Source organism: Melanotaenia boesemani, chromosome 19, assembly GCF_017639745.1.
Source record: "Melanotaenia boesemani isolate fMelBoe1 chromosome 19, fMelBoe1.pri, whole genome shotgun sequence".
Lineage (NCBI taxonomy): Eukaryota > Metazoa > Chordata > Actinopteri > Atheriniformes > Melanotaeniidae > Melanotaenia > Melanotaenia boesemani.
This window is the reverse complement of record NC_055700.1, coordinates 24,971,296-24,998,224: the sequence shown is the minus strand read 5'-3', so window position 1 is coordinate 24,998,224 and position 26,929 is coordinate 24,971,296. Positions and strand designations below refer to the sequence as shown.

The following is a 26,929-nucleotide window of genomic DNA, read 5'->3' as shown; positions in this document are numbered from 1 at the left end:
CTCCAGGGTGGTTGTTTTAAATAAAGCTTTATTGGTTGGTCTACAACTTTCTCCTTTTCAAACACACCTCTTCCTCCTTTCTCTCCCCACTCCTCCTTTTCTGTCTTTCCCCTGAGTCCTCACTGGCTTCCCATCAGCTCATTCACCTTCTTTTCTCCTCCTCTTCCTCTCCAACCTCTCGCTCTCTTTCTCCTCCTCCTCCTCCTCCCTGCTCTCCCCACAGAGTGTCTGCAGTGTGCTGCCAGTCTGTGAGCTGGAGAGACACTCAGGCAACAAACACGAGAAGTTTTCAAAAACAAACTTTATTTGCAACTTTTCGAATTTTTTCTTCTCTGTGGATGCAAGAGTTACTTTTTAATTTTCCCTTATTTCCTTTGAGATTGTTTTTTAACTACAGAAAGCTGCAATGCTGCCATTCTACCTCTTAATGTTTGTTGGTGAGTACATAGCAACGGTTGTGCCTGTGCTGGTGCATGAGAGCTTTTTTTTTTCTCTTATTTTATTTTTATGGCAGTTGCGGTGATTCATACTAACCACTGCCTCTCTGTAATGTCTCTTCTCTCTTTTTCTCTTCCTGCACTCAAAGCCAGCATCCAAGCCCACGACCAGCTGCTGCCAGGCTCATGCAACTTTGAATCCAGCACCTGCGGATATATGTCGGATCCAGACTTTACAAGCTGGACCCTGCACTCAGATGGTACTTAATAAATGCTTAACTTCATCTTTATTAATCAGATGTTTAAAAAAACATTTTAGATTTTATTTTTGTACTGAATGAAGATTCAAGGCTCTTTTAGTGACATTTTTGTGCTTCTTTTGGCTCTATCACTAAACAACTCTGGTAAAAAAAGAATCCCATCTGGTCTGCATTGATTCCTGCATCCCTGAACATCTGGAGTCAGTGAAATAACACATTTAGGCATTCCCGAAGGGGTTGGTACTGCAGCTGATATGAATGAGTGCTTTACACACCCATATCAAAGCAATGTCGTAGCCTGATCAAAACCAACAGCTGCATCATTAGCGCAGAACATGATTTTTATTACTGTTATTACTCTGCTGCAGAAACTGTCATTTGTTGTGCAAGTCAAATACGGACATAAACTTCTGTGCTGGAAGTGAAGTCTATGCAAAGTGTACTGAGATGGATCAAGCTTCAAATGTCTGGAGACCTATCCCTCTTGGTGAACCAGTAAACAGGATCTCGTCATGTTGATTGAATGCTTCAAGGGGTTAAGGTTATGTTTATGTTGGAACATGTATAGTATTCCACCTAAGCTCATGTAAAACTATCCTGAAATTTAACCACTTTTCATTTAATATACGGGAGAACATACAGGAGAACAACCCTTACATTTTTATGAAAAGTATGATTACAGATGTTAACACTGGCCAAAATGATAGAAAAGTGCTGCATAAGTGCAGTCCGTTAACCAAAAGTGCTGTATGAATGGATGCATTTTTCTTTTATTGCAATCCAAACCCACAAAGTTCTATATATAATTTTGTCATGTGACAATGTAAATAATAACAATAATAATAATAATATTTCAACTTCTGAGTGTATTTTTGTAGCCTTAAAGAGAGCCAGCCAAGCTAGGGTAACTTAGCAAAACCTAGCTGTTGCTGAGCTAAGCTGCTCACCTTTATGTATAAACAACAGACTCTTTAGAGTACTTTAAATGATATAGTGGAAAAGAAAAAGCATGATCATATCCTCAAATTAAAATGCTAAAACATACTTTAAAAGTAGTTAATCTTTAACAGAGACAAACATATATGACCACATTCGCTCCAAGTGTCAATTAACAAACATGACGAGCTGCATCCAAACAACATGCATGTGTTTGGACTGCTGGAGGAGAGAACCTCCTGAACATTAACTCAAAGAACATACAAATTCCATACAAAGAGGTTGCAGCCAAGACTCAAACTAGGAATCTTCATGCAATAAGGTGGCAATGCTAACCACCACACCACCATGCAGTCCTGAAAAAAGGCCGACTCTGAAAATGTGAAGACTGATATAACACTTTTAGTCTTTTGTAAAATTCCATGTATTATGCTCCAAGAAACATGCCCATGTTTATAATTGTAAAGTTTTACTAGTTCTCATGACAAGTTTGCAGATCCCTAAAACTATCCCGATCACAGCATAACTAGAAGAAAGAAGATAAATACAACAATACAGAACCACCTTTTAAAGTATTGCGAAAAAAGTAGATTATTATCACTCATATAGAAACATTATACGTTTGTGGTTGGTTGAGATGCTGCTCAGTTTGGTCTATCTTGTATTCAGCTGTAAATAATGTGTAGTTACTATGCTGCATTATTATACTGATTATTTTTCTATCAATAATTCATTTTTTGGTTTGTAACTAATGACCTTTTTGAAAATTTATGACTAATTAGATTTCATGGAATGGAATTAAAAGGGGAGCAACAACAGGAATCTAAGTGAAGTACAAGTACAATTACAAGTACTTCACTAAACTGTATAAACTGGCAGCTGTCTGCATCTCTATAGCATTGAAAATCTGACCCAGTTTAGGTCTGTTTAAGACTTTTCCCTGGCATAATTCTTGCCCATAGTTGTCTGAGTATTGCCCTACTGTTGCAGCATGTCTCGTCCATCAACTTAATTTCTCCTTTCCTGTTTCCATCCTTGTTGCTATTGCTGCAGGCTTGTTAAAAGGTCAGGCTAGTTGGTGCAGTTGTGGTGCACTCGGTTCGCCTTGTTTTTTCTCTCTTAGTCTTTATTTCCAATTCTGTGGTTTGTGCAGCAGAGAGGTGATGTCATGTCAAGGCACTTTTAAGCTCTTACTTATTTTCCTAAATCTGTGGAGAACCATAACACGGATCCAAATTAAGATAGGATGATAGTTTGATGCATACAAATAATGTACAAATGACTGCAGCTTATTGGCAAAGAGGAGAAAAGCACATTTAGATTTCTTCCAAATTGAAGGGGAAATGAGCAGTGTGAATGTTTGTGAATGTTTGTCAGGATATACTGTGGGGAGCCCCTGGGCAGCAGAGCATTCCACAGGGACAAATAATAAATGACAGACCAGTATGGAGAGCTCAAAAGCCCTGAAGCTGAGAAGACTTGTGAAGGAGGATTTTATCTTGAACCAAGTCTGAGATTTTTACTTTGTTATAAATCCTGATCTGAAATCTTGCTTCAAATATTGATACAGCATTTTGTTTTTATCACATTTATGTTCTGCATTGTTCAAAGCAATGAGAAGCCTGTACCATATTTTGTTTATATTTTATTTAGGTCTAACAAGGGACTTAGCATATGCATTTTTTAGCTATTTACTTTCTGTGTTGGACCAAGAATTCCCTTGACAAAGTAAACATGGAGCCATATTTTTGGGAGGAAAGTATTATGCATTAAGAAACTGAAATTTTGGAGTTTCGTATAAAATCCGCAACTTCTTTTTCTTTTATTTCTTTTTATTTTTTAGGTCATTTTCTTGCAGTGGATGCAGCCATAAATGAAGAACAGTATGATAGCACAGGTTCGGGTACTGGGCCAAAGAGAGAGATAGCAGGAATTCTGCTGAGTCCGGTTTTAGAGCATGAAGACTGGAGTTGCCTGAGGCTTGTCTACCAGATCACAGAGTCAGGAAGTGTGGAGGTCCTGCAGCGTACCAAAGGAAAGAGCTTTGACAAGCCTCTGTGGAGCAGCCAGGCGCCCTCCGACAGCTGGGTCATCTCAAGCATGGATCTGCCGAACAGCACTGAACCGTTCAGGGTAAAAAGCTTAGATATCATCTTTGTTTCACTAGGAGACCAGCCTGATACAAACAAAGTGACATTTAGCTCAAGGGGTACTAAAAGTGAAATGCTTGTCATGAGCAAATAAATAAATAAATAAATAAATAGAAAAAGATTATCGTCTGAGGAGACTGAATTGATTATTAGCTTTTACATTGTGTAAGAGGATTTTTGGGCTTGACGGTGCAGAAAAACAGCAAGCATTCATAATGATAATCTGAAAATAAAGCAATTATTTTTATCCTACCAGTCAAAAGTTTTCCTATTAAATCTAACAGGAAAGTGTGCCCAAACTTTTGACTTATATTTGCACCATGCTCATTTATTTTGTTACTAACTAATCTTAACAACGTAATTAATGAATATAATTGGAAATAAACAGAGTTGAAATGGAAAATATTCCATTTTGTTGTTGAAAAGATAGATATAGGTTGACATTACACATGCATGCTAAATTGAGCTCATTATAAAGTGGGTTATCATTATCTAAACACTTTGGGAACAGTGCAGCACATGTTTATATTATATCCTGTGGCAGAACAGACTCTGACAGGACTGCAACCTACATGATGGTGCCAGAGCTGTGCAATGTGCACAGGGGCCCCTCAGCACATAAACATTTTGCAGTGTGGCCCAAGGTGAAAAAATTAATGTGTCAGCAGTACAAACTTAACACCAGCTGCCAAAGGGCTCTGCCTTTTAATTTCTGTCAACACCAGAAATTCATACATCCTTTAAATCTCACAAAAATCTACTTTTTTTTTGCCTAAAAAGAACTGACTTCAAAAGAACTGACTGCTAAAGTTTGTTCAAAACTAGACTTTAACACAGAAAGAGAAGCAATTCTTTGCTTTTTCAAGAGTTGCAGGGCAGCTGGAGTCTTTGGACACAGATAGCTTAGCTTGGTTTAGCAAAGCTTAGCTAAGCTGTTTGTCTGGACAAACATAGCTTAGCGTAGCTTAGCTAAATATCTGTCTGAACATAGCTAGCTTAGCTTTGCTTAGGATAGCTTAACATAGCTATCTGTTTGAGCAAAAATAAATTTTACTTAACTTTTGACTATTAGACAACTGAAAGAAATTGTTACAATTTTATTTATTTTTCTATTAATTTTGGTGTATGGGTTAAACAAGTCAAAGTTATTACTGGTTAATCAACTTTAAAAACACTTATGCATTTAATAGCACTAGTAAAGATAGCTGAACTTGTTTTCTGTCATTTACAGCTTTTAATTAAAGTCTGCTAAGGCTACCGTAGTGAAAATTTACATAAACAGCCCGTATAACTTGATTTTTGTCCAAAGTGACGCACAACAGTTAGAAAAGTTGGAGTGTTTAGCAGAAGTATGTGTTCTGTTAAGCTCCGACGTGCTCACACAAGCTCAAACACATGCTAAAAACAAGCATATCACAAAGCTAGAACAAAAAGCTCTTGAATTCAAAATTACTTGAAAAAATAAAATCATTTTTAGCTATTAAAATGTAATGGAAATCTCAGTGAATTAAACTACAATTTTATCTGACACAAAGAATCTTATCTTGTTTTCGGGTCTAAGACTCAGAGCAAAACAGATTTAGCTTATATGTCACTCTGCATGTAGTTTTTTTCTTTACTTTTAGTTTATATTTTTAGTTTGACTCCCCCATTTACTGTTTGTGTCAATCTTCATTCTCATCAGCCTATTACCAGCAGCAAAATGAATGTTTTGAGATAATATTTTTTTATGAGCTCTCTCCGTTTGTCCAAACGTATAAAGGCGTGACCTTTTATTTTAACAAGTTTTACGGCCAGTCTGCTTCTCAGCAGAGCTTTGAACACTACCTCACTTTTCCGCATATTGTGCTCAACCTTTTTAACCTTTTGGTCTGTCATTCTCGTGTCAGTCGTTATAGATGGTTATGAGGTATTAACTGAACATGTGTTTTTGACTAGGTTGTCATAGAAGGTAAACCTGGAATGATTGCTGAGAGCAGCGTGGCCATCTATGAGATCCACATCAGCCCTGGATACTGCCTGGGTTGGTGACTTCATACAGATGTTTCTCACACACATCTTTCCTGAGAGGAAAATGTCATCCACATATGGGCCTATGTTTTGATAGAGACCATCTGCTCCCTGTTCCTAAAACACCCAGATTCACTTGACACACTTTAAAGTTACAACACCACAAAAACCTTTTTTCTTACAAATACTTTATGGCAGATCTGTTACTTACGTCTTTTTAATTTGTCTGCCTCCAGAGTGTGATTTTGAGAAGACTCACCTGTGTGGATACAATAACCAGTGGAATGTAAATGTAAACTGGTATGTGGGAGGAGGCCGGATCCAGCACCTCCACAACGATATGCCAGATGATCACACATACCACAACAAGACAGGTGAGTTAGACCATCCCTGTTTCATACAGAGGTGTTTTTAATCACTTCATTTAAGCTCAACAGGCACTTTATTAGGTACACCTGTTTAATCGCTTATTATCACAAATAGCTAATCAATCAGTCAATCACATGGCAGCAACTCAGTGAATTCAGTCATGTTGACATGGTTAAGATGACTTGGGCAAGTTTAAACTGAGAATCTGAATGAAAAGGGAATTTACGTGACTTTAATGTGGCAGTATGTCCAGCCTTGAACCAGATGGCCTACAGCGGCAGGTCACCCCACATCAGCTAAGAACAGGAAACTGAGGCTACAATTCACACAGACTCACTAAAACTGGAGAAGGTGGAGAAGCTCTGGTCTGGTGAGTCTCTATATTCAGCTCCACATTCAGATGGTAGGTCCGAATTAGGTGGAAACAACATTAAAGCATGGATCCATCCTGCCTTTTATTACTCGTTCAGGCAGCTGGTGGTGTATGGTGTGGTGGATATTTTCTAGGCTCAATTTGGGTCCCTTTAAAGCAACTGAACATGGTTTAAACAAAGCCTACCTGAGTATTGTTGCTGACCATGTCCATCCCTTTATGACCACAGTGGAGCATCTTCTGATGCTACTTCCAGCAGGATGATCTGGACAACATCATTCAAACTGCAACCAGAAGGTTTTCTTTTTTCAGACTTGGATAGACAAACCTACACATTATAGTAGATTTCAGAGCTGCAAACATGTAATTAGGAGCATCTTCAGTTTGAATTATAGTCATTTAAAAGCATTGGGAGCCATCACATGGGACAAAGCCAGTCTGAATCTGTGATGCTCTGTTCCCAGGTTAACCTTTGAATCAACAAGTAACTCCTTGCAGGTTATGAGTAACCCCAGAAACTCTCAGATCAGTGACATTCTGGAGTTTTTCCCAGGTCACTTCATGTACGCGGACTCCGGCTACACCAAGACTTCCAAAGAGGTGGCCAAACTTGCCTCTCCCATGACAACGGTGCCGATGTCTGGGTGCTTGAGTTTTCAGTACCAGCGCAGCGAGGGCCGAGGAAACCTGTTCTCTGTGTTCACCCGGGACCGCCTGGGCCAGTACCAGGAGCTATGGAAGGCTGAGTCAGAAGACCAGAACAACTGGGGCGAAACTCTTGGAGAATGGATACCTGTACAGGTGGACCTGAAGGCACCATATTCAGTACAGGTCAGTATGTGTGATGACTCTGAAGCACCAATTCTCTATTTATACACTACATAGTTGCTTTCTTAGCTATAAAGCATTCCTGGGTTTAGAAATTGATCACTTTGTTGTCAATTATATGTTTTAGCATTAATGCCATGTGTAAGTTTGCATGTATATAAGTATGGAGGAAAGGGAAAAGAGAAACCCGAGTATAAACAAAAACAAAATAAAATCTTCCTGTGTAGACAATTTTGCAAACTTATTGGCTCCCACATTACCACAGCTAACACTAAGATTGTGGGGGCCTCATATTCAACAAAGACCAGAAATAGCAGGAAATTTGAGTCTTACGTCACCACATACGTAGGTACTCAGAAATAAATTTGATAATTGACTGGAAATGTAGACCAGGGTTTTCTAACATTGCGTTTCTTAAATGCATGTTGATCCAATTATTACAATTATCTGATCAAACCCAGAAACATGACAGAAAAAATCATTACTTTGACTTCATATACTAAAAGCTGGCTCTACAAGCTGTTTAATCCTGTTCTGTGTTTAGTATTTCACACAGTTATATGTCATCTGTTGCAATTAATTTCCTATGTCCTGTTAAAAGCTTGAGAAGGACTGAGGGAGAGTTCGAATTGTCTGTTTTAATAAAATATACAACTGAGTTTACAGAAGAAAAAAAGCTGAAATGTACATGTGTGTGCATCTGTGTGCACGGTGTGCAGCTTCCTTTATGAGTGTGGGTCTCCATGTGTCTGTCTGAGCCTTTAGGTGGTCTTTGAAGTGGCTTTTAACAGTCCAAGTGGTGGACATGTTGCACTTGATGACATTTCCTTTTCTTCAGAGTTTTGTAGCACAGACACAGGTGAGCTGCAGACACAGACACTCATCACTCCCATGCATATATCACCAAGAAAAATGTCTTATGTGTTGTAATTCTGGCTGAAAATCCAAACACCGATGGGATGAAATAGAAGGTAAATGCTGGGTCTTAATGCAAGACAAGATGAGCTGCTAAAATGTTTGTGAACATGTTGATTTCATTGATTTTTTCCACAGAGCCGACCTTTGACCCCTCCATCGCCAACTGTGATTTTGATTCAGGCCTTTGCCTTTATACTCAAGACCAGGGGGTGGGGTCGTCATGGAGGAGAGTGTCTGTGAAGCCCAACATATTTAGGAATGGAGACCACACCACAGGGTCAGGTGGGAATACTGAAAGGGATTTGGTGATTTTGACCTGGATAGACCACCTTAGAGTCCTGTTATAGATCCTGAAGAGTTGTATATGAAGTGATTTATGCAAAAAAAGTTGAACTCAAACACAAATCTAGATTTTTAAACTGGTCACAATCATTATTTTGATGTCAAAGACAGCCACATAAAGGGAACTTTGCAGCAAAACAGTAACAAACTACAAGCAGGTGCAAGCAGCGATGGAACTATTCATTGGTAAGCAGAAGAAGAGAAAAATTTGCAAGAAAATAAATGCTGTCTTCTCCCTCCAGGATCTTTCCTGTTGGCTCACTCCCGACTGGGCCCACGCTCCGGCTACGTTAGTCACATAACTGGTCCAACTCTGCCTGGGAACATGAAGTACTGCCTGAGATTTTACTTTTCTCTGAGGGGTGAGCAGCATCTTAAAAGTCCTGGACGTGTGAGCGAATCTTCAACTTGGATCTTTGTGACTGACTGACTGATCATAAATATCTCTGGAAATTGCAGGATTCAACCAGACGGAGCAGGCTTTGACTGTTTATCTGCTGCAGCAGCAGAGCGGCAGCCAAGAGAAGATCTGGACTCTCGGGGAGAAGTCCAGAGGAATCTGGATCGCGGCAGATGTCACTTTCCAGACGTCACAGCCTTCCAAGGTGAGAGGGGAAGAAACGGGAATGTTGACATCAGAAAACACAGAGAAAAGGAAGGAGGAAGTGTAACATTAAAGACTGAAGGAAGAGAGATTTTAAGGGAGTGATGAAGGAAAATGGAAAATAACTGATTATGTAAAAAGAAATAACTAAAAAAAAGAGGTTGAAGGATCTCACAAACAGGTCAGAACAGATATGAATAACATCCAGAGCAAACTCCTTCTAGAGATTAAAATTTTGTTGTTGCCAACAATGGAAACACTGATGAGACGGCCGCTGCTCACTGTCAGCCTTTGCTGTTCAGGTGGCTTTTGTCAGCACCTGCAGTAGCTTCTGGGAATGTGGTTCTGTGGCTCTGGACGACATCAGCGTGAGCCTCGGAGACTGCGAGCTTACAGCAGGTAACAACTGTAATGTTTGTGTTTTTAAAAACACAGCGAGAGGCAGAATAATTTGCTTAGTAAACAAAGTTTAATTTTTCCTCTCAGGTTTGTTGTCGTCTCCTCTCTCCGGAAACTGCGACTTTGAGACAGGGCTGTGTGGTTACGCTCAGACTAAACAGGGCGATACTGCCGACTGGGAGCTGAGGAGAGGATCCACCCCAACCTCATACACCGGACCCAGAGGGGACCACACCACTGGTCTTGGTGAGGATACCATCCATATTATCTCCCCAGTTTTAATTCTGTAACCCAAAATTATAACAAGTCCAAAAAAGTTGTCATGCTTTAGAAATTATGAATAAAATTATGAATTTTACTGTTTCATGAAAAGTGACAAAAATAGCCACAAGGCTGAAATAGCAAATGGCCCTAAAATGAAACAATTAGAGGGTCATGTTGCAACTAATTAGGTTCAATTAAAACAAGTCAGTAAAATGACACAAAAAAAACAAAAACAAAACAAAAGAAAACAAACAAACAAAAAAAAAACTATGTTTTATAATTTTGAAACAATTTCATAATATTGTTCCTTTGTTGTAAAATTAATAAGAATTTCTAAATATTACTAAATACTACTAAACATTTCATCATATAAAGTAGATAATATTAAAAGATTCAAAATACATGGAGACCTCGCTGTGGACCAGGGACATGGCGGTTCTGAAAAAAAAACAAAAAAAAAACAACAACAATAACAACTAGAGGAGCATGTTGTAGAAATGATGTTAATTAACAACAATTCAGTAAAATAATTAGTGTGAAAAGAGCACCTTAGAGAGGTAGTGTCTCAGAAATAAAGACAATCTGGAAAACAATCTGGGAAAAAAACTTCAAAATATGAGCAATTTCATAATATTGTTTCTTAATGTAAAAGTCTTTGAATGTTACATCATATAAATTATTTTAAAAGATTAAAATATTAGAAGGCATCCCTGTATGCATGGGACACAGCTAAAAATCAATTCGGGATAATAATAACTTGATTGTTTAAAATTAACTTAGGTGAAGTTTAAAAAATAAATAAATAAACACTTTTCTGCTTGAATTTGTTGTTGTTGTTGTTGGTGGTGGTGGTGGTGGTGTGTTGGTGCAGGGATACATGGAAAACCTGCTGGATTGCGGCCCTCGTAGGACCGAATTGAGTAGCCCTGCTTTAGAGCAACATATGCCCCCATCAAGATGACGTGTCTTTTAGGGAAGATCTAACATATTTCTGAAAACAATGCAGAACCACATAGTCACCCAGAACAGCATGACCTTATGGTAGAATATGTTGGGTGCTGAGCTGACTTGCCTAAAGTTCACCCATCCAAGATGGCGAGGCATCGTCCAGACGCCGTGTGGACTGCATTTCACGGCCATCTTGCATTCCCATGTGACAAATAAACAACTTGAAACTTGAAACCTGTTAAAGCTTTTCAGTGCATCATGATCATCCTGTTTGATCATCCTATATCAAACACAAATTGAACATTGCTTTTCTAAAGGTCCAGAAACTGGTCTCTTCAGTTCCAAGATATTTACTGACTGAAATACTGAAATGTCTTTCTTTAAATATTTGATATGCTTTCTGTTTAAAAATAAAAATAAAAATCAATAAAAAGATTAACATCTTTTTTTACCGTTTGCCAGGTTACTACCTGTACATGGAGGCATCGTCAATGCTTCCCAGCCACAACGTCCGGCTGCTGTCCCGCCCTTTCAGGGGAGCCAGGGGGCCTCAGTGTCTGCGCTTCTACTACCACATGTATGGCTCAGGCACCGGCAAGCTGAGAGTTTTCATTAACCAGGATGGAGAGGATATGTTGCTGTGGCAACGGAGCGGCGAGCAGAGCTTCGCCTGGCTGAAGGCCCAAGTCGAGTTCAAGAGTGACAGACAGCATCAGGCAAGACTGGAAAAAAGCTCCTCCCCCCACATTTTTTAATAGAAAAGTTCATATTTAGTTATTTTAGAGAAGATTGAAAAATACAAATTATGTAACTTTTATTGAATGAATGAATGTTTTACTCTAAGCAACAACTTTCATTGTCTGATCAGGTCAGCTGATCAGTCACAAGCAAGACTCTTCCTCTCTCTAAGCTCTCTCAGGAGGCTTGTCTCCCTTTGTTTTTAAATGAGCAAAACTATGTTTCCAGGTCATCTGCTAGACCAACCAGGAGAGAGATGCAGGCTGGGAAAAAGAAAGATTTTACCCTCATTATGCTGCTTATGTTAGCAAACCTGACTGAGTTTCCTGACTGAAAAATTAACATTATCTGGGATCAACAGAAAAAAAAACTATTAATTTCTATTAATTTTTACTCATATGTTATCAGTGCTGCCATGAACAGATTTTCCCAAATCTTTCATTGTGTTAAACCTAAATGTTTCCTTGAATTGGGCTAAACTTTAAGCCTTTACTAGTATATATATTATAGCGTGTAATGGCCATTTTATTAGGTACATCTGTTCAATTTGCTTGTTTAACACAAATATCTAATTAGCTAATCACGTGGCAGCAATTCTGTACATTTAGTCATGAAGACACGGTGAAGACGACTTGCTGAAGTTCAAACTGAGTATAAGAACGAGGGAGAAAGGAGATTTGAGTGACTTTAAACGTGGCATGATTGCTGGTGCTAGACAGGTACGTCTGAATATGTCAGAAACTGCAGAAAAGCGTCTCTGAACACACAAAACGTCCAGCCTTGAAGCAGATGGGCTACATCAGCAGAAGACCACGCTGGGTGCCTGCTGCCGGCTAAGAACAGGAAACTGAGGCTACAATTCACACACACTTACCAACACTGGACAATAGAAGATGGAGAAACGTTGCTGGTCTGATGAGTCTCCATTTCAGCAGCAACATTCAGATGAAAGCTTCAGGCTGCTGGTGGTGTGGGGAATATTTTCTTGGCAGAAATTGGACCCCTTAGAACCAACATGGTTTAACCACCACAGCCTACCTGAGTATTGCTGCTGACCATGTCCATCCCTTTATGACCACAGTGTTACACCTCCTGATGCTACTTCCAGCAGGATAATGCACCATGTCACAAAGCTCAAATCATCTCCAGCTGTTTTCAAGAGCATGACAATGAGTTCACTGGACTCCAACTTTTTAAATATTCTAATGATATGGCATTATTGAGCCTTTTTAATAATACTGCACCTCTCTGCTAATTATTGTTAAACCGAAGAGCTAAGCTTAAATCAAACAGCCCCCCTCACTGACACTCAGACCAGACTGTAGATACAATCCAATGTTTAAAATGATCTGGGTACACACAGAGATGATAAGCTGGGCTTCACTAACAACACAGATTAAATATGTAAGCAATCCAGCCAGAGGCTAAGAGAGTTTGAATTCACTACTAATGTTTACCAAAGGTATATGCGAGTCTTATTCGGAGCATCCTTATTTGTAACATTTCTGTGTGGTTTAGACATTTGATAGTAATAAACAGGAACACATTGAACAGGGTGGTGAAGACGGTGGGAAAGCTAGTTGGCTGTCAACAAAAGACTTTAACTGTACAGCTCTGCCATCCAAAGGAAAGCTCCATAAGATTTAGACTTTTTTTTTTATTCCCAATGCGGTTACTGTAGTCAATAAATTACTAATACATTTAATTAGCTAATACATACATAGCGTGCTGGCTGCATGTAGATGGCTGATTGTGTTTCTGTGTCTGATGTGTTTGCAATGATTAACATTTGTATTGTAGTGTGTATGAAGGAAGAATTTCCTGCCTTGGTGGAACAATGAAGTACTTTAGTTCAACTCAACGGCCTCCACACTCACCAGATCTCAGCCCAATAGAGCAGCTTTGGGATGTGGTGGAACGGGAGATTCTTATCATGGACAAACTAGCAGCAACTGTGTGATGCTGTCATGTCAATATGAAGCAAAACCTCTGAGGGATGTTTCCAGCAGCTGATTAAATCTATGACACCAAGAATCAAGGCAGTTCTGAAGGAAAAAGGGGTCCACCCTGGAATATTTGGGTTTTCAGTTGTTAAGCTGTTGTATTATGGGAAAAGTAACATCAAGTACAAACTTGTATTTGTAGACATTTGCCTCTAATCAAACAGCTTTTAAATTGAAGTCATCTTGTGTCCGTCTAGATTGTCTTTGAGGCAACCAGAGGATCCTCAGTAAGGAGCGACATCGCCATAGATGACATTGTTTTGGAAGGGGGACCTTGCCCAGGTAGGCCACTTACATAAGATATTTAGATAATAAATCAGGGATTCTGCTACTGATGCATTCATTTCCTCTGCAGAGACGGAGATCAGGGCCACCGTGGGAACCTCCAATGAGATTGAATAGGAGACAAACGGCTGCGTAGGATGCATGACTTCTCCACATTTCTCACTTGTTTTTTTTGCACATTTCAGACGACCCCCAACTTCTGTCAGTCCGAGCGTGTGGACGAAGGAAACCTTTCATGTATTTCTGTTTTCATGGGGCAACACATATCAGTTGTGTCACAGTCAGCATGTCTCTCTGCACTGTAGCAACAGAGGGTGTTAAACTGTGTTTTCCTTCACATTTATATGCATTAGATTAATGCTCATTGCTTAAATAAAGCCAGAATGTTCTTTGAGATATATCTTTCCTCTTTCCACTGAGAACTGTTGAAATAACGTACGACTGACAAGAAATCAAAACCAATATATTCAGATTTATTTAAAACACACATACACTGTACATTTCCATGAAAAACGTGATGGTCGCACCAGAAAAAAAAGTTTCATTTGGTCCAGCTAAACGGACGTCACATGATGCACGTCCCATCGTTTAGGTATTTCATGGACTCCATCTGCTGCGTCATTGCCAGGACTTCGTTAAATCCGGTGCTGAGCCCGGACATGTGCTGGAAGTACGCCTCCTTCTCCACCTGGACCGACAGGTTATTCACTCCTGCATCCTTCAAAATGGACGTTACCTAAAGAGGAAGAGATTTGCAGTCAGAGGTTTTCATGAGTTCACGCAGGATCTGCTTTTCTTTCCACTTCAGACAGAATTGCTTCGACGTAGGCCAGATCAGCTGCTTATCGTAGTGATAATGACACAGAGGCGGGACACACAACTCCCTGTTGGTCTATCTGGTGTCACTACTGCTTTGAGTGAGTTTACAGCAGGTTTTTAGGAATGAAGAGTGTTTGTAAACATGTTATTGCTTCCAAAAGAAAATCAGAGCTCATTTCAGGTTAGTAGAAAGAAAAAAAAAACTAAAGTGCCTTATGTAACTCAACAACCTGTTAATAAACATGCTGATTGCTGCACAATTCATGAACAGGAGCCATTTTTGAAGTCCATGCCTACAGATAGATGAGTCTTTCTGACCAGTCAGAGCTCTGCTGTAACTCCAATTCATCTTATGGTGTCACCACTCTTTCAGGATGTTGATTCAGGTGTTTTGTTCCCTTAAAAACATTAAACAAATTGCACATGACCCCAAACATATTCATCACATAACAGCTAACGATGTTCTTTTCTTTTATTTTCTTAACCTTTAAAAACCTGACGTCTCCAAATTTGGGGGCATTGAGAACTGCTTCTTTGTTCTGCATCACATGATCAGTGGCTGCGTTTCCATTACAGTTTTCCTTTCTTTAAATTACTGCGATTTGCAGGTGTTTCCATTGAACGGTGTTTAGCGCGTTAGCAGTAATTCTCGTAAAAACTCATCCTGCGAGACTCCATTTTGAGGAGGAAAGAAATTTCTGATTCCTGCTTTCGCCATTGTTTGCTGTTAAAGATGATGATTATATTTTTTCTCTTTAATTATCTGTAAAAAGATGTCAGTCTTCTCCATCCAGACGTACTGCGCCATCTTTACTTAAAATGAACTAGTCACACGACCCCCTACGTCACGTCTGGTGACATGTAAATGAGGAAAAGTGTTTCATAAACACTTTTGCTTCATACTTCTATATCGACACGTCTAAACAACCACGTCATGAGAGCGTAAAAATGTTTTAGCGATATTTGAGAATTTTTTCAAAATGTAGGCGTTTCCATTACCAGTTTTTTATTGCGATATTTAGGTTTGGCTCAATTTTAGGGATAATGGAAAAGAAACTATTGTTGGCCTTTGCAAAGATAATGTTCAAATATTGTACTATGATTTTATAGAGATTTACAGCTACAGCTGCATCATGCCAGTGATATTCAGATTCATCCTGAAAGTGTTTTTTTTTTTTCTTTTAGGCAAGCCTGAATTCTTTTAAATTTGTGCTATGTGCCATCTTCATTTATTCTTCACCAGTAACACATATACTGATATTTACACAACTAATCTCCCTTTGATACGACTCTAAAAGTATTTAAATAGATGTTGTGGTTACAGATAAACTCATTTCATCATGGGCATGCAATCTTCAAGCAGAGGCCTAAAAATAGGCTTAAAAAAGAAGAAACTAATTCTGGGATCACTGGGAGTTTGAAAAGCTCAGATTACTGTAAGGAAAACATGACCATATAAAGAGAAGTAACACTAGAAAAGACAATAAAACTCCTTTAAAGAGGCAAACAAATTTATACGACAACATGGGGTTGACGTTGAAATGACCAGAGGAGATTGCAGTGGGTATCTCTACAGTGAATTTGCAGGTGGACACCAATGTTTTGGGGATGTTTCTGATTCTGAGGTTGTTTTTCAGGATAAAGCATCTCGTCATAAACAGCGTTCAACCTTTGTGACATGTCAGCAAACTGGATTTCAGACTGATCTGTGGGAATTACAATACAAGAAAGCTGGAACCTGATCGATAGAAAGAAAGCCAGTGAAAATGCAACAAAGCGCCAACTCTATTATTTATTTATTTTCTTCATGATTCAATATTATTTTTCCCCAAAGTGTTTCCTCTACTTGATGTTGGATGAAAAAATAATAACAGCTGAATAAATATTTTCTAAGACAAGTCAGTCAATACTTCAGTGGTGTGGAGTAAAATGGAAAGGCATACAAAAATGTAAATCGATGACACTGAGTGATGGAAAATGCTTATTTGTGCCAACCTGCTGTATGATTCTTTGTTCCACCACATCTGACATCACCTGGAGGTGAATGGTCCCAGCAATCACGTTGGCTGAATGCCTCCAGAAATGAGGGTCTCTGTAGGACAGAACTCCTTCAATCTTCTCCACCTAAAAGAAGAAAACTCAGTTTAGATGTTGCTAAGATTTCCAGAGCTTAGATATGCTGCTACTCCAGTGTGTGATGAGGCCACCACCTGTTAAAGACATCTACGTCAGCAGTGACTCCTCACCTTTTCCAGCGCACTGTTCAGGTCCTTCTCCAGTTCTGGAGGAATTCTAAGGAGGAGAACCTCGCAGGCATCCTTCAGTAGAGGAATGACACTGAGAAAAATGAGCGTGGCGATGAAGAGCGAGCATATGGGATCAGCGATCAACCAGCCGAACTGACGGATGAGGATGGTGGAGATGATCACGCCAACGCTGCCTAAGGTGTCAGCCAGAACGTGGAGGAAGACACCTGAAACAAGAAAAGAAGTCGAGGGTTATTTTGTGTCTGAACTGTCCCACACGCCTGAATCTGACTCGAGCCCACACCTCTCATGTTGGCGTTCATGCCTCCACCCCCCGAGCCGTGGGAATGCCCATGTCCACTGTGTGCGCCGTGAGAGTGTCCGTGACCTCCGTGGCTGTGCTCGCTGTGGGAGTGGCCGTGGTGGGAGTGGCCGTGGTCATGTGACGAGCAGCTTTTGCTGCCGTGGGAGTGGGCGTGACTGAAAGCGCAGATGCCCACCAGGTTGACCAATAAGCCTCCAACCGAGACCGGCTGCAGACGGATATAAACAGACATGACATTAACAGAAAAGCTTTAAAAAACATTTACCAATATTGATCAAAGTAAAAAAAGTTCAATGTAAAAAAAAAAAATTCTATGCAAATATTTTTTCACATACAATGTTACAGATACAAAGATTCATATATTTTACAATGTAAAAGTAATATTTTAATTAATAACCTTGTTGAATAATGTAAAAATAACAATAATGTTTAACATTAAATAATGCAGACAGCACCCAACATCTCCGATTTATTTATAAGATGCATGTAACGGGTAAATCTAGAGAAATTTATTTTATTTATTAAAAAATATTGACTGTTAACAAAACCAGTAAATTCAGGGATTCCCTTTCATTTGACTTTAAGATGATACTTGAGATTTTTAGACTGTACTTTCAGATTTTATTGCCAATTTAGAAAAAGTTTATCATATTTAAGCTTATTATATTTTAATTTAATCCTACGTTTAAACGCATTAATATGCCACCTGGTGTTTTATTTCCTGTTAAATTAATGTTTGCCTAATAGAAGCCAAGTTTCAGGGTGATTTACTCTCATTCATTCATAACATGTTTCTCAAGATCCAAGTCCTGAACATTATTTGACTTAATAAAAGACTTGTACTTGGACAATTTTCTGTCTTTTTGCACCAAGTGCAAACTGGCTGGACGTTATGGTCACAGGGATTTACAGACATTTGCCTTTTAGAGCACAAGCCAGGAGGAGGGTGTCTGAATAAAAAATGGAGTGATTTAATCTGCTTTGTGCTTGCCTGTTTCAGGATTATTCACCACAGAGAAAAAAAGGCACCTTTGAAATTTTGTGGTTGACATGGCTGTCGCTCTGCTGAGGAGGTACAGCTGCTACAAAACACCGACGATCCGAGAAGGGGTGTGAAGGAGAGACTCACCATCGGTGTAAAAATATTAAGATTTCCAGTAGAAGGTGCTATCAGAGTGACTCCTGAGGCTTGTTAAATCTTAACAGACTAAATCTAAGATGAACTGGAATTTGTAACCAGACGAAAACAACTGCTGCAGTAAAACCTTTTTAAGCTCTACAAACAAACACGAACAATTTTCTCAGTAAATATATTTCTAATGAGCCTACTCACATTAAGTTTTCAACAGATATTGGTAAAATCCCAAATAATCCTCACATTCAAAGACATTTAAGGGATAATGAAATGGAATGACTGGGAAAAGGTATTAAATACATGAAGAAAGAGAGGAGCTAAAGGAGGTAGAAAGCCAAGACAACAGCTGAAATCTGAAAGCTACAGAAAGACCTGGAAACAGCAGGTATAATTGTTTCAATAAGAACAATTAGCAACCGTTGCCTGTGTGCATGCTCACCACTCAACTGCTGAAAAAAAAAACAAACAAAAAATCAAAACACAGTGGTCAGATGAGACCAAAAACAAAGTCTGGATACCATAATACACCATGTTTGGAGGACAGGTGGCACTGCACATAACCCAAAAACAGTGAAGATTGGAGGTGGGAATATCATGGTGTGGGACTGTTTCTCAGCATACAGCACTGGGAAATATTTAGATGACTGAAGGAAGGATTAAAAATCTGCTGCCATCTACCAGGATGATGGAATGGGAAAAAGTAAAGATCAGAGTTTATAGAGGAGGCCTGAACAAAACATACGACTAGTTTCTTCCTACAGAAGGCGACTTAAAGCTTCCTCTATGGAGGCTTTTCATCAAACGCTACCAACACAGTCCCACTGAAATACACCTGGTGAGAAAAATGCTGATGTGATCAGTGTGTCCGTGGTTACAGATATTTTACTGTTAAGGCACTGAGGGACCTCATGGACCCTCAGAATGAACCATAAAACAAAAACAACCATTTTATGTAAATGTAGGACGTAGACTTGACAGGTATCACTGAGCAGGTTGATGGAGTGGAGTACTGCACCTCTCGCCTGAAAGCAGCTGGGATAGGCTCCAGCTGCCTTCCCATGACCCTGGACTGGATGGTAATCAGGTTCATGTTTATATTTTCTGTCTTACATCAGTGTCGTTGGTAAATTGCAGCTTCTAATGTTTGATTTTCTACACTGATTTGAACTGGACACTCCCATCAGCACGGTTTAGGACTTGCAACCACACACTCATTTCTCTGGATGTAAACCTGCCGTTAGACTTTCTTCCTGTCTGAGAAGCTTTTGTAACTTAATACAGGTTTTTTATAAAACATCTGGAAACCTTCACAGTTTTAACAATGTTTATTCCCCAGATGAGAGAACTCTTCCACAATAACACACCACACTTGGCTCATTTTGCACACAGAGTGGCTCTTAACGCTTGTTTTCTTTAGTCTCTTAGTATTGATCATTTCTTTGTGAGCTGTGTTATGAAAGAGAACGAATATATGTTAAAAAAAATTACAATTCACCGACCTAAATTTGCTCATTAAAGCCCAAAAAGTTACCAAAAGAATGAGAAATGTCATTAAGTGTTTCGGCCTGATGTAAAAAAGCCACGTCTGCAGATAGTGTGATAGATGAAGTGAACTCACAGTCAGCATGTCCGTGTTTATGTTGGGAGGATCCAACAAACGGGTGACTGATTCCACAAAAACAAAGAAAGCGATGACCATCAGAAACAGGCCGTTGATGAACCCAGAAAGTATTTCCACTCGTCCATACCTATAAAAAACAACAACGCTGGGGTCAGCTTCTAGAAGTTCCAGCTAAAGCTGAAATACTTCACGGCTTCATGTTTACCCATAGGAGAAGATCCTGGTGGCTTTCCAGCGGGTCATGAGGGCGGCAAACAGGCCCAGGACTAAAGCGGAGCAGTCGAACAGCATGTGGAAGCCGTCAGAGATAAGACCCAGACTGTTGGTCCAAACGCCGTAAAACAGCTCCACGAAGGTGAAAGCCTGAAATGTGGACAGCAAGTAACAGGAGATGATCCCAGGTCAAATCAACCTTCACGCACCAGACAAAAAGCTTTAAAACAAGGCTGACGTTCAATTTACAACCTGAAGATTAATTAAACATTTTATCATCAATGTAATCTCATGTGATTATATTATTACTGTTTCATTTTATTAATAAAGAAGTTAGAAAAAGAAAGATGTGGGAAAGCAGGAGGAAAATGAGGTGGGAGATGCAGCTCATTTGGATTCCCACTGTCTGTTAGAGTTTACTTAAACTCTAAAGGTCAAAATGATGGTGTTTCTTCAAGCACTTTAATCTTGTTTTGCCATTTTACACATTTATAAAGTAAAGAAAGTAAGAAAATAATAAGAAGTCACCACTGAATCCATGATCCTGCCAGTCTGTCAAACACATTCCCTTCCCTTTCCAAAATCCTGGAAAAAACCTGCATCTGCTACATCACATATTTAGCTTGTTATCATCCTCCTCTTCCTCGAGTGCAGACTTTGAAAAAAATCCCGCACCATCCTCATCAGCCATGTTTACATGGACACACGCATCGGATTTAAAATGCTTCATGTAAACATACTGATCAGAAGATTCTGATCCAATCAAACTCATTCAGATTTCGTTCTAATCGATTGTTGATTGTTGTTCTGATCCATGTGCATAAAAACACATATAGAATAGAATAGAATAGAAATACTATTCTATTCTTATATTATACATATTACAAATTTTTGGTAGAAATGGTCCTGTTACATCATGGTAACGTAATCCCACACTTTACATCATGTCCAGTGGATAACATGCCGTTATGTGACATAAATTCATTGATTGACATTTTGAAATAACTTAAAATTAAGTTCTTAATTAAGGGGGAGAAACTTAAATAAAGATGTAAATAAAGATGCACACGCTGTGGCTTTTGTTTACATTGGAAATCACAGTTTCTTCTTCTACTGCTGTTTAAGGAAAGCCAGATAATTCTTGCCATGCCAAAATTGTCTTTGTATGGTGGTCTTTAGTGCCCTTAAAGGCGCCTACAGATAAAGTGATCATTATCACTGCTGCACGTACCAGGTTGAGACACAGGAAGTAGAAGATCTGTCTGGAGTCATACTCTTCCAGGATCTGCTTCAGTGAATCTTTGATGAATCTCGGTAGAGACTGCGACGTGTGTTGCAGGGCGTCACCCATGAAGTTGTAGAGAGGAGTCCCTTCAGGAGAGTAACCCACCAACGTTCCCTTCTGCCCTTTCTTTGATGGAGACGACAGAATGCAGGTCGCTGCAGAGAGAGGGTGAAAACAGAAAAGGTTGGTCTCTAAATAAAAACAGCATCTATGTTTTGTTGACGCCTGTTACTTACACATGATGAAGAAGATGGCGCTAACTATCACTCCACCAGAGAGCACGTGCTCCGTGCTGACCTGCTGGGGGGGTTTCCTCATGGCACGGATCTGGTCCGTCAGAGGGTGAGTCCAGAAGTTTGCCAACAACAGCGCGCTGAGGAAGAGGGCGATGGTGCCGTAGCGGGCGCACCTTTGCGTCTCCATCTTTGCATTGCAGGTGGCCTCAACGTAAAACTCCAGGATCATGATGGAGAAGATTATCATCCCAAACGGCAGGATGAGAGACAACCAGGACTCCACTTTACTCTGGAGAAAGATATTCAGAGGGAGACAAAATGACATTAAAGGTGAGAGGTCGTCATTAAACAAGACATTTTTATTTATCGTGCACCAGAAAGATTAAGTAAGCTTCCTGCTTGTGTGGAGTTCTCTAAAATCAGATGATATTCTTTGGGAATTAAAACTGGATGTAAAGTTGGGCAGTAATTACCACCCTCTGCTCTGGATCTCCACCAGCAGACATACATCATCAATCATAATTTCCTTCACTCTCTTTATTTATTTCTGTCTTTACATTTTCCAAAATCAGTAGATTTTTTCTCTTCGTTGAGATAATTGTAGACTTACTTCTGTGGTCGCTGACAGCACTATCACCCAGGGCAGCAGCACCATGGCAGAAACAAGGTTGTCGAGGGCGTAGAGACGTTTGGCACCACCGATTTCCACGGACAGTTTTCGAGAGACTGTGTGGAAGCCCACCTTCAAACACAGCGAGACCACCAGCAGCACAACGCCACCCTAACAACAAGAACAGGAAGGATCTTATAAGTCAAAAGCAACGCTGAAATACATAAATAAAATGTCACAGTAGCTTTGCTCACTTTATGATCTGCAACTCCCAAAAATGAAATAGCCGTGTAGAGGAAATGAGTGAGTGCGCTGTCATGATGTCCCTCAGCTGGTTACAAGACCAGTCAAGGTAAACACAGCACAAACAAAGACTGGAAAAAAACAGAACAGGCTTTCACATGGATTAAAGGATACGGTGGTCGGCCATCTTTGCTATGAGATCATCGTTGTCGAAGAGGAAGAGGCATATTACAGCGATGATGAAAAAAACAGCCCCTCTGGTCTGAGCAGTCAAAGACAAACCAGCAGAAAAGACCATGAAGTTAGATCTGAAGTAAGATCAACCACACTAAAGATGGCAGCAATGGAGATAATTACCACAAATATGAAGAATAAAAAAAAACTCTCCAACAGAACAAATGTGACTCAACAGCATCCACACGGACACTAGAAAATATTCAAAATCTCATTATTTTAAGCTGTTTGTACAGGTGGGCTCCTACCTTGGAAGGTCCCCCTCCTGAGTTTGTGAAAAGGACACCGAGGAGGGCGATGACCACCACATCACTGTGCTCAAAAAGCAGAAGTGTCCTATGAAAGACAAGAAAGATTTTAACAATCTGAACACAGTTGGATCTGCAGGAGCTGCACATGCTGCATAAAAACTGCTGAGACGACTTCTCGTCAACTAGAACTATTTAAACACAATTGAACTGAACTGAACAAATATTCACTTATTTTACCTTAAAGGACCACAGAGAGTTAGACCGAAGAAGCCCAGGAGGGATATGACACAGCTGAAAATGGCGTGCTTCACTAATTTTATCCACTAGAAAGAAAAATGCATTTTTACATTAACCAGGCCACAGAAGAGCTTTCACAGGCTGACTGAACAAACATTCATATATACTTATTGTTAAATGGAGATAAAATAGAAGAACCAGAAAAGGAAAAATATATGTTTCTCTTCTTTCCAAATGAAAGAGAGACTGAACAGGTTGCCTATTAAAGAAGCAGCAAACCTACAAACCTGTCCTTTGGAGATGGCTTTCCCAGATGAAAAAGGCTTTTGAAAGAAAAGCAGAATAACAGCGCTCCTAAAAAAACAAAGAGAAAATTATTTACTGCTACTATTAAATTACATAATCAAAATATTTTTTATATGACAACAGAAACAACATTATGACCACTGACAGGGAAGTGAAAAACATTAATTATCTAGTTACAACAGCACCCCACAGTGGGATATTTAGACAGTAAGTGAACATTATGCCCTTGGAAAAAAAGGCAAGTTTAAGTATTCGAGTGATTGTCGGCCAAACTGTGGTAGCAACACAGCTGGGTCATAACATTTCCACAGCTGCAGCTCTTGTGGGATGTTCTAAGTCTGCAGTAGTCAGGACCAATCAAAAGTGGTCTGAAGAAGAAAAACTGGTGAACTGTAAATGAGGCCATTGGGTAACCAAGGCTCATATCAGAACTCAAATATGTTCATGCTGGTTCAGATCAAAAAGCATCAGATCACACAGCGTAACCTCAGGCCTGTTAGGGTGCCCCACTGAATGTGCTCACAACAGACACAAGAACATCAGAACTAGACTAAAATTAATCACATTTACTTTAAAGATCCATGTAGCTGGGGAAGACACGGTACTAGAAAGAATTATGGACAGAAATCATTCTACTGCTTCTAACTTTCTCTGTGGGAGATCATCATACATGTAATTATAGCTAAACTCAGTGAGCAGATGTTGCTTTTGAGTTCATTAGATGGTGTTTGTCAAGTGATGCTGTGGTTGTATTATCAGGATCTTAGTAGAACAAAGCAACAGTCTGTAAATGCTTTATGCAGCAACACAAACTCCTAAGGGGCTGCCTTTTAGCTGCAATATCTGACATAATGCTCCATCTTACATGAGAAACAGAGAGACAGCTGAATGAAAGCAATTTTACTGGGAATTTAGCTGTATTAACAGACATTTTTGCTTTACTGTTTTCACAAAACGCACAACTTTGGAGCTTATACTGCACGACTAGACCTATTTGAGTGTGCTAGTGCAATCTAAAAAGATATGATTCATAAATGGTTTGGGGAGCAGCTCATAGTGTTAGCTTCGCCTCCAAATTCTTCTAATCTCCATCCAGTTGAGCATCTGAGATTGTTCTGGGCAGCTATGTCTGTTCCATGGATCCACCTTACAAATTACAGAAATTAAAAGATCTACTATTGATGCCAGGTACCATAGTATAACTTCAGAGGTCTAGCACACTTCAGACCTCAATGAGTCAGGGCAGTTTTGCTAATATTAGGCAAGTGGTGCTGATTATTATATGAAACAATAATAGAAAGAGCAATTTCACTGTAGCAGAATAATTTAAAGTTCTACAAGTAATAAAATAATGGAGTACTTACCCTAATTTTAAGACAAAGATGAAATGAACTATGTGAATAACTTTGAGGATGTCATATGATTCAAAGATCCCTAAAGCCTTCAGGAGCTTTGCGATGATAAGTTCAACAATGTACCTGGTTAATCTGCAGGGGGAAGAGACCAGAAATAATTAAATGAGTACAAGCCAGGGGGACAAAGGAAAGTTATACACAAGGACAACACAAAAGGAAAGTAAAACACAAAACATCATAGTAATGACACACAACCCTTGAAAAGGCTGAGCAGAAGAATGAACCATGCAAATAAGCACTGAAAATGACATTCAACCTATCAGCTGGCTGTATGTGTATTGTTGTGAGCTTGTGCCCATGGTTTATCTTATCATATATGGTTGGTCAACCATTGTTGTTTTAAAACATGCTTTATAAATAAGTTTTGATTAATAAGTGCAGTACCAGTTCAGAAGAGAAAGGTTAGCACCTCCAGTAAACCATCCCATCATTAAACATGTCAATTAAGAAATACCATAGCCCTTCACTCGATCCAACATGTGTGTAGTTGCTAAAGCAATCCCAAAAGTAGAAATTTTATAGTATCAACAAATGAGCAACAAGCTCATGGATTAGCCAACGCAGCTTAGACAAAGTTTCATTTCATGACTGTGGACATATATTAACAAACATAAATATGTACTACAGCATCTGTGATATGATTACCTGGAATCGGGTACCTCGACCATGCCCAGCTTCCCTCCTGATAATACGTTGCTGCTGTATTTCTCATCCATTTTTGAACACCACACACGCCAAGTTACACTAGTTATATATCTAATATCCTTTACATTGCTGTTACCAGAATAGTGGTATTAACCTGGATCGATTTAACGTTAAAGTATATAACAAGGTCTCTTCTGCCTCTGATGCATCTTCTCGTGTGTACTTATTTAGCTTATAAACTGTACATAAACACACAAGTATCTGTCATCTGGCTGTCTCCTTAGCCTGTTAGCTAGCTAGCTAACTAGCTAGCTGGCTTGCCAGATGGAATATTCGGAAAAGTTTCTGGACGCGTCACGTCCACCGGGTGCGTTGCCTGTCAAACAAACCCATGTGAGCACTTATTTAGAGTCAAATAATATACTTTTCAGATTGGGATAACCAAAACAAACGCAAAAGTCCACAATGACAGAATACAATTTCCCAGCTGTCCATATAAGCCACGACACTTCCGGACACGACATTCAACGTCACGTGTTCAGGGGTCGCGACTGCGCAGTTAAAAGTTTCTGCAACGCGGAGGTGATACTTCATCTTGATTGGTGAATATCACATGTTTTTCCAGTATATCGACGGCTTTGGGTTTGTCATCAGAAAAAAAAACATTTTTTCATTATGTTGCCAATGTTATTAAGTAAAAAGTAAGACATTTTTAAGTTATAGAGATGGGATTTATGGCTCTTTGAAGGGAGCCGGATCTTGAGGATCCGTTCCTTCCAAAGAGCCATTCAAAAGACTGGCTCGTTCATTTTTGTTTTGTTTTTTTTTTTAATCAGTGGTAGTGATTATATGGTAAAATTTAAATTAAAACTGGCACACCCCACTAATATAGACTCTGTTGGTGGGAATTATCTTGAAATATTGGTTATTATATTTAAGTTGGCTTGTGTTTCCATGGTTACCGTAGCCCCATATCCCCATACTTAACAAGACTTTGTGGCACAAATAAAACTGAGCTGGCTACAATTAGCTTCCACGCAAAATTGACTGACTTGAAAGATAGGCTTTTCTGGCAAATATTGCACTTTGCCTTACCTTGGCTTTCAACAGAAAAGTGCATCCAAATGCTGCTCCGTTTGCGCATCTTATTGGAGAGTTTTTTTTGTTTTGTTTTGTTTTTTTGTTTTCTTTTTTCCCCCCGAGTTCGGCAATGCTCATTAATTAATCCCCTTTTGTACCGTAGT

At 39.4% G+C, this 26,929-nt stretch overlaps 2 protein-coding genes across 2 annotated transcripts; one reads left to right on the top strand and one right to left on the bottom strand.

Moving 5' to 3' along the window:
* Window positions 1–234: 234 nt before the first annotated feature.
* Window positions 235–14,258, top strand: LOC121629982 (MAM domain-containing protein 2-like). Its single transcript, XM_041969976.1, has 15 exons — window positions 235–437; window positions 587–697; window positions 3,477–3,766; window positions 5,722–5,806; window positions 6,030–6,167; window positions 7,089–7,366; window positions 8,129–8,222; window positions 8,417–8,563; window positions 8,866–8,985; window positions 9,083–9,228; window positions 9,530–9,626; window positions 9,714–9,872; window positions 11,301–11,554; window positions 13,777–13,861; window positions 13,935–14,258. Exons 1-15 carry the CDS (start codon window positions 407–409, stop codon window positions 13,979–13,981), a joined length of 2,082 nt encoding a protein of 693 aa, XP_041825910.1. The 5' UTR covers window positions 235–406; the 3' UTR covers window positions 13,982–14,258.
* Window positions 14,259–14,316: 58 nt separating this feature from the next.
* slc30a5 (solute carrier family 30 member 5) lies at window positions 14,317–26,218 on the bottom strand. Its single transcript, XM_041969974.1, has 16 exons — window positions 25,686–26,218; window positions 24,990–25,112; window positions 23,607–23,673; window positions 23,320–23,405; window positions 23,080–23,167; window positions 22,772–22,859; window positions 22,609–22,685; window positions 22,355–22,525; window positions 21,745–22,033; window positions 21,455–21,663; window positions 20,216–20,373; window positions 20,008–20,137; window positions 17,234–17,462; window positions 16,930–17,156; window positions 16,679–16,807; window positions 14,317–14,600 (listed from the first exon to the last, which is right to left on the bottom strand). Exons 1-16 carry the CDS (start codon window positions 25,754–25,756, stop codon window positions 14,430–14,432), a joined length of 2,313 nt encoding a protein of 770 aa, XP_041825908.1. The 5' UTR covers window positions 25,757–26,218; the 3' UTR covers window positions 14,317–14,429.
* Window positions 26,219–26,929: the final 711 nt, after the last annotated feature.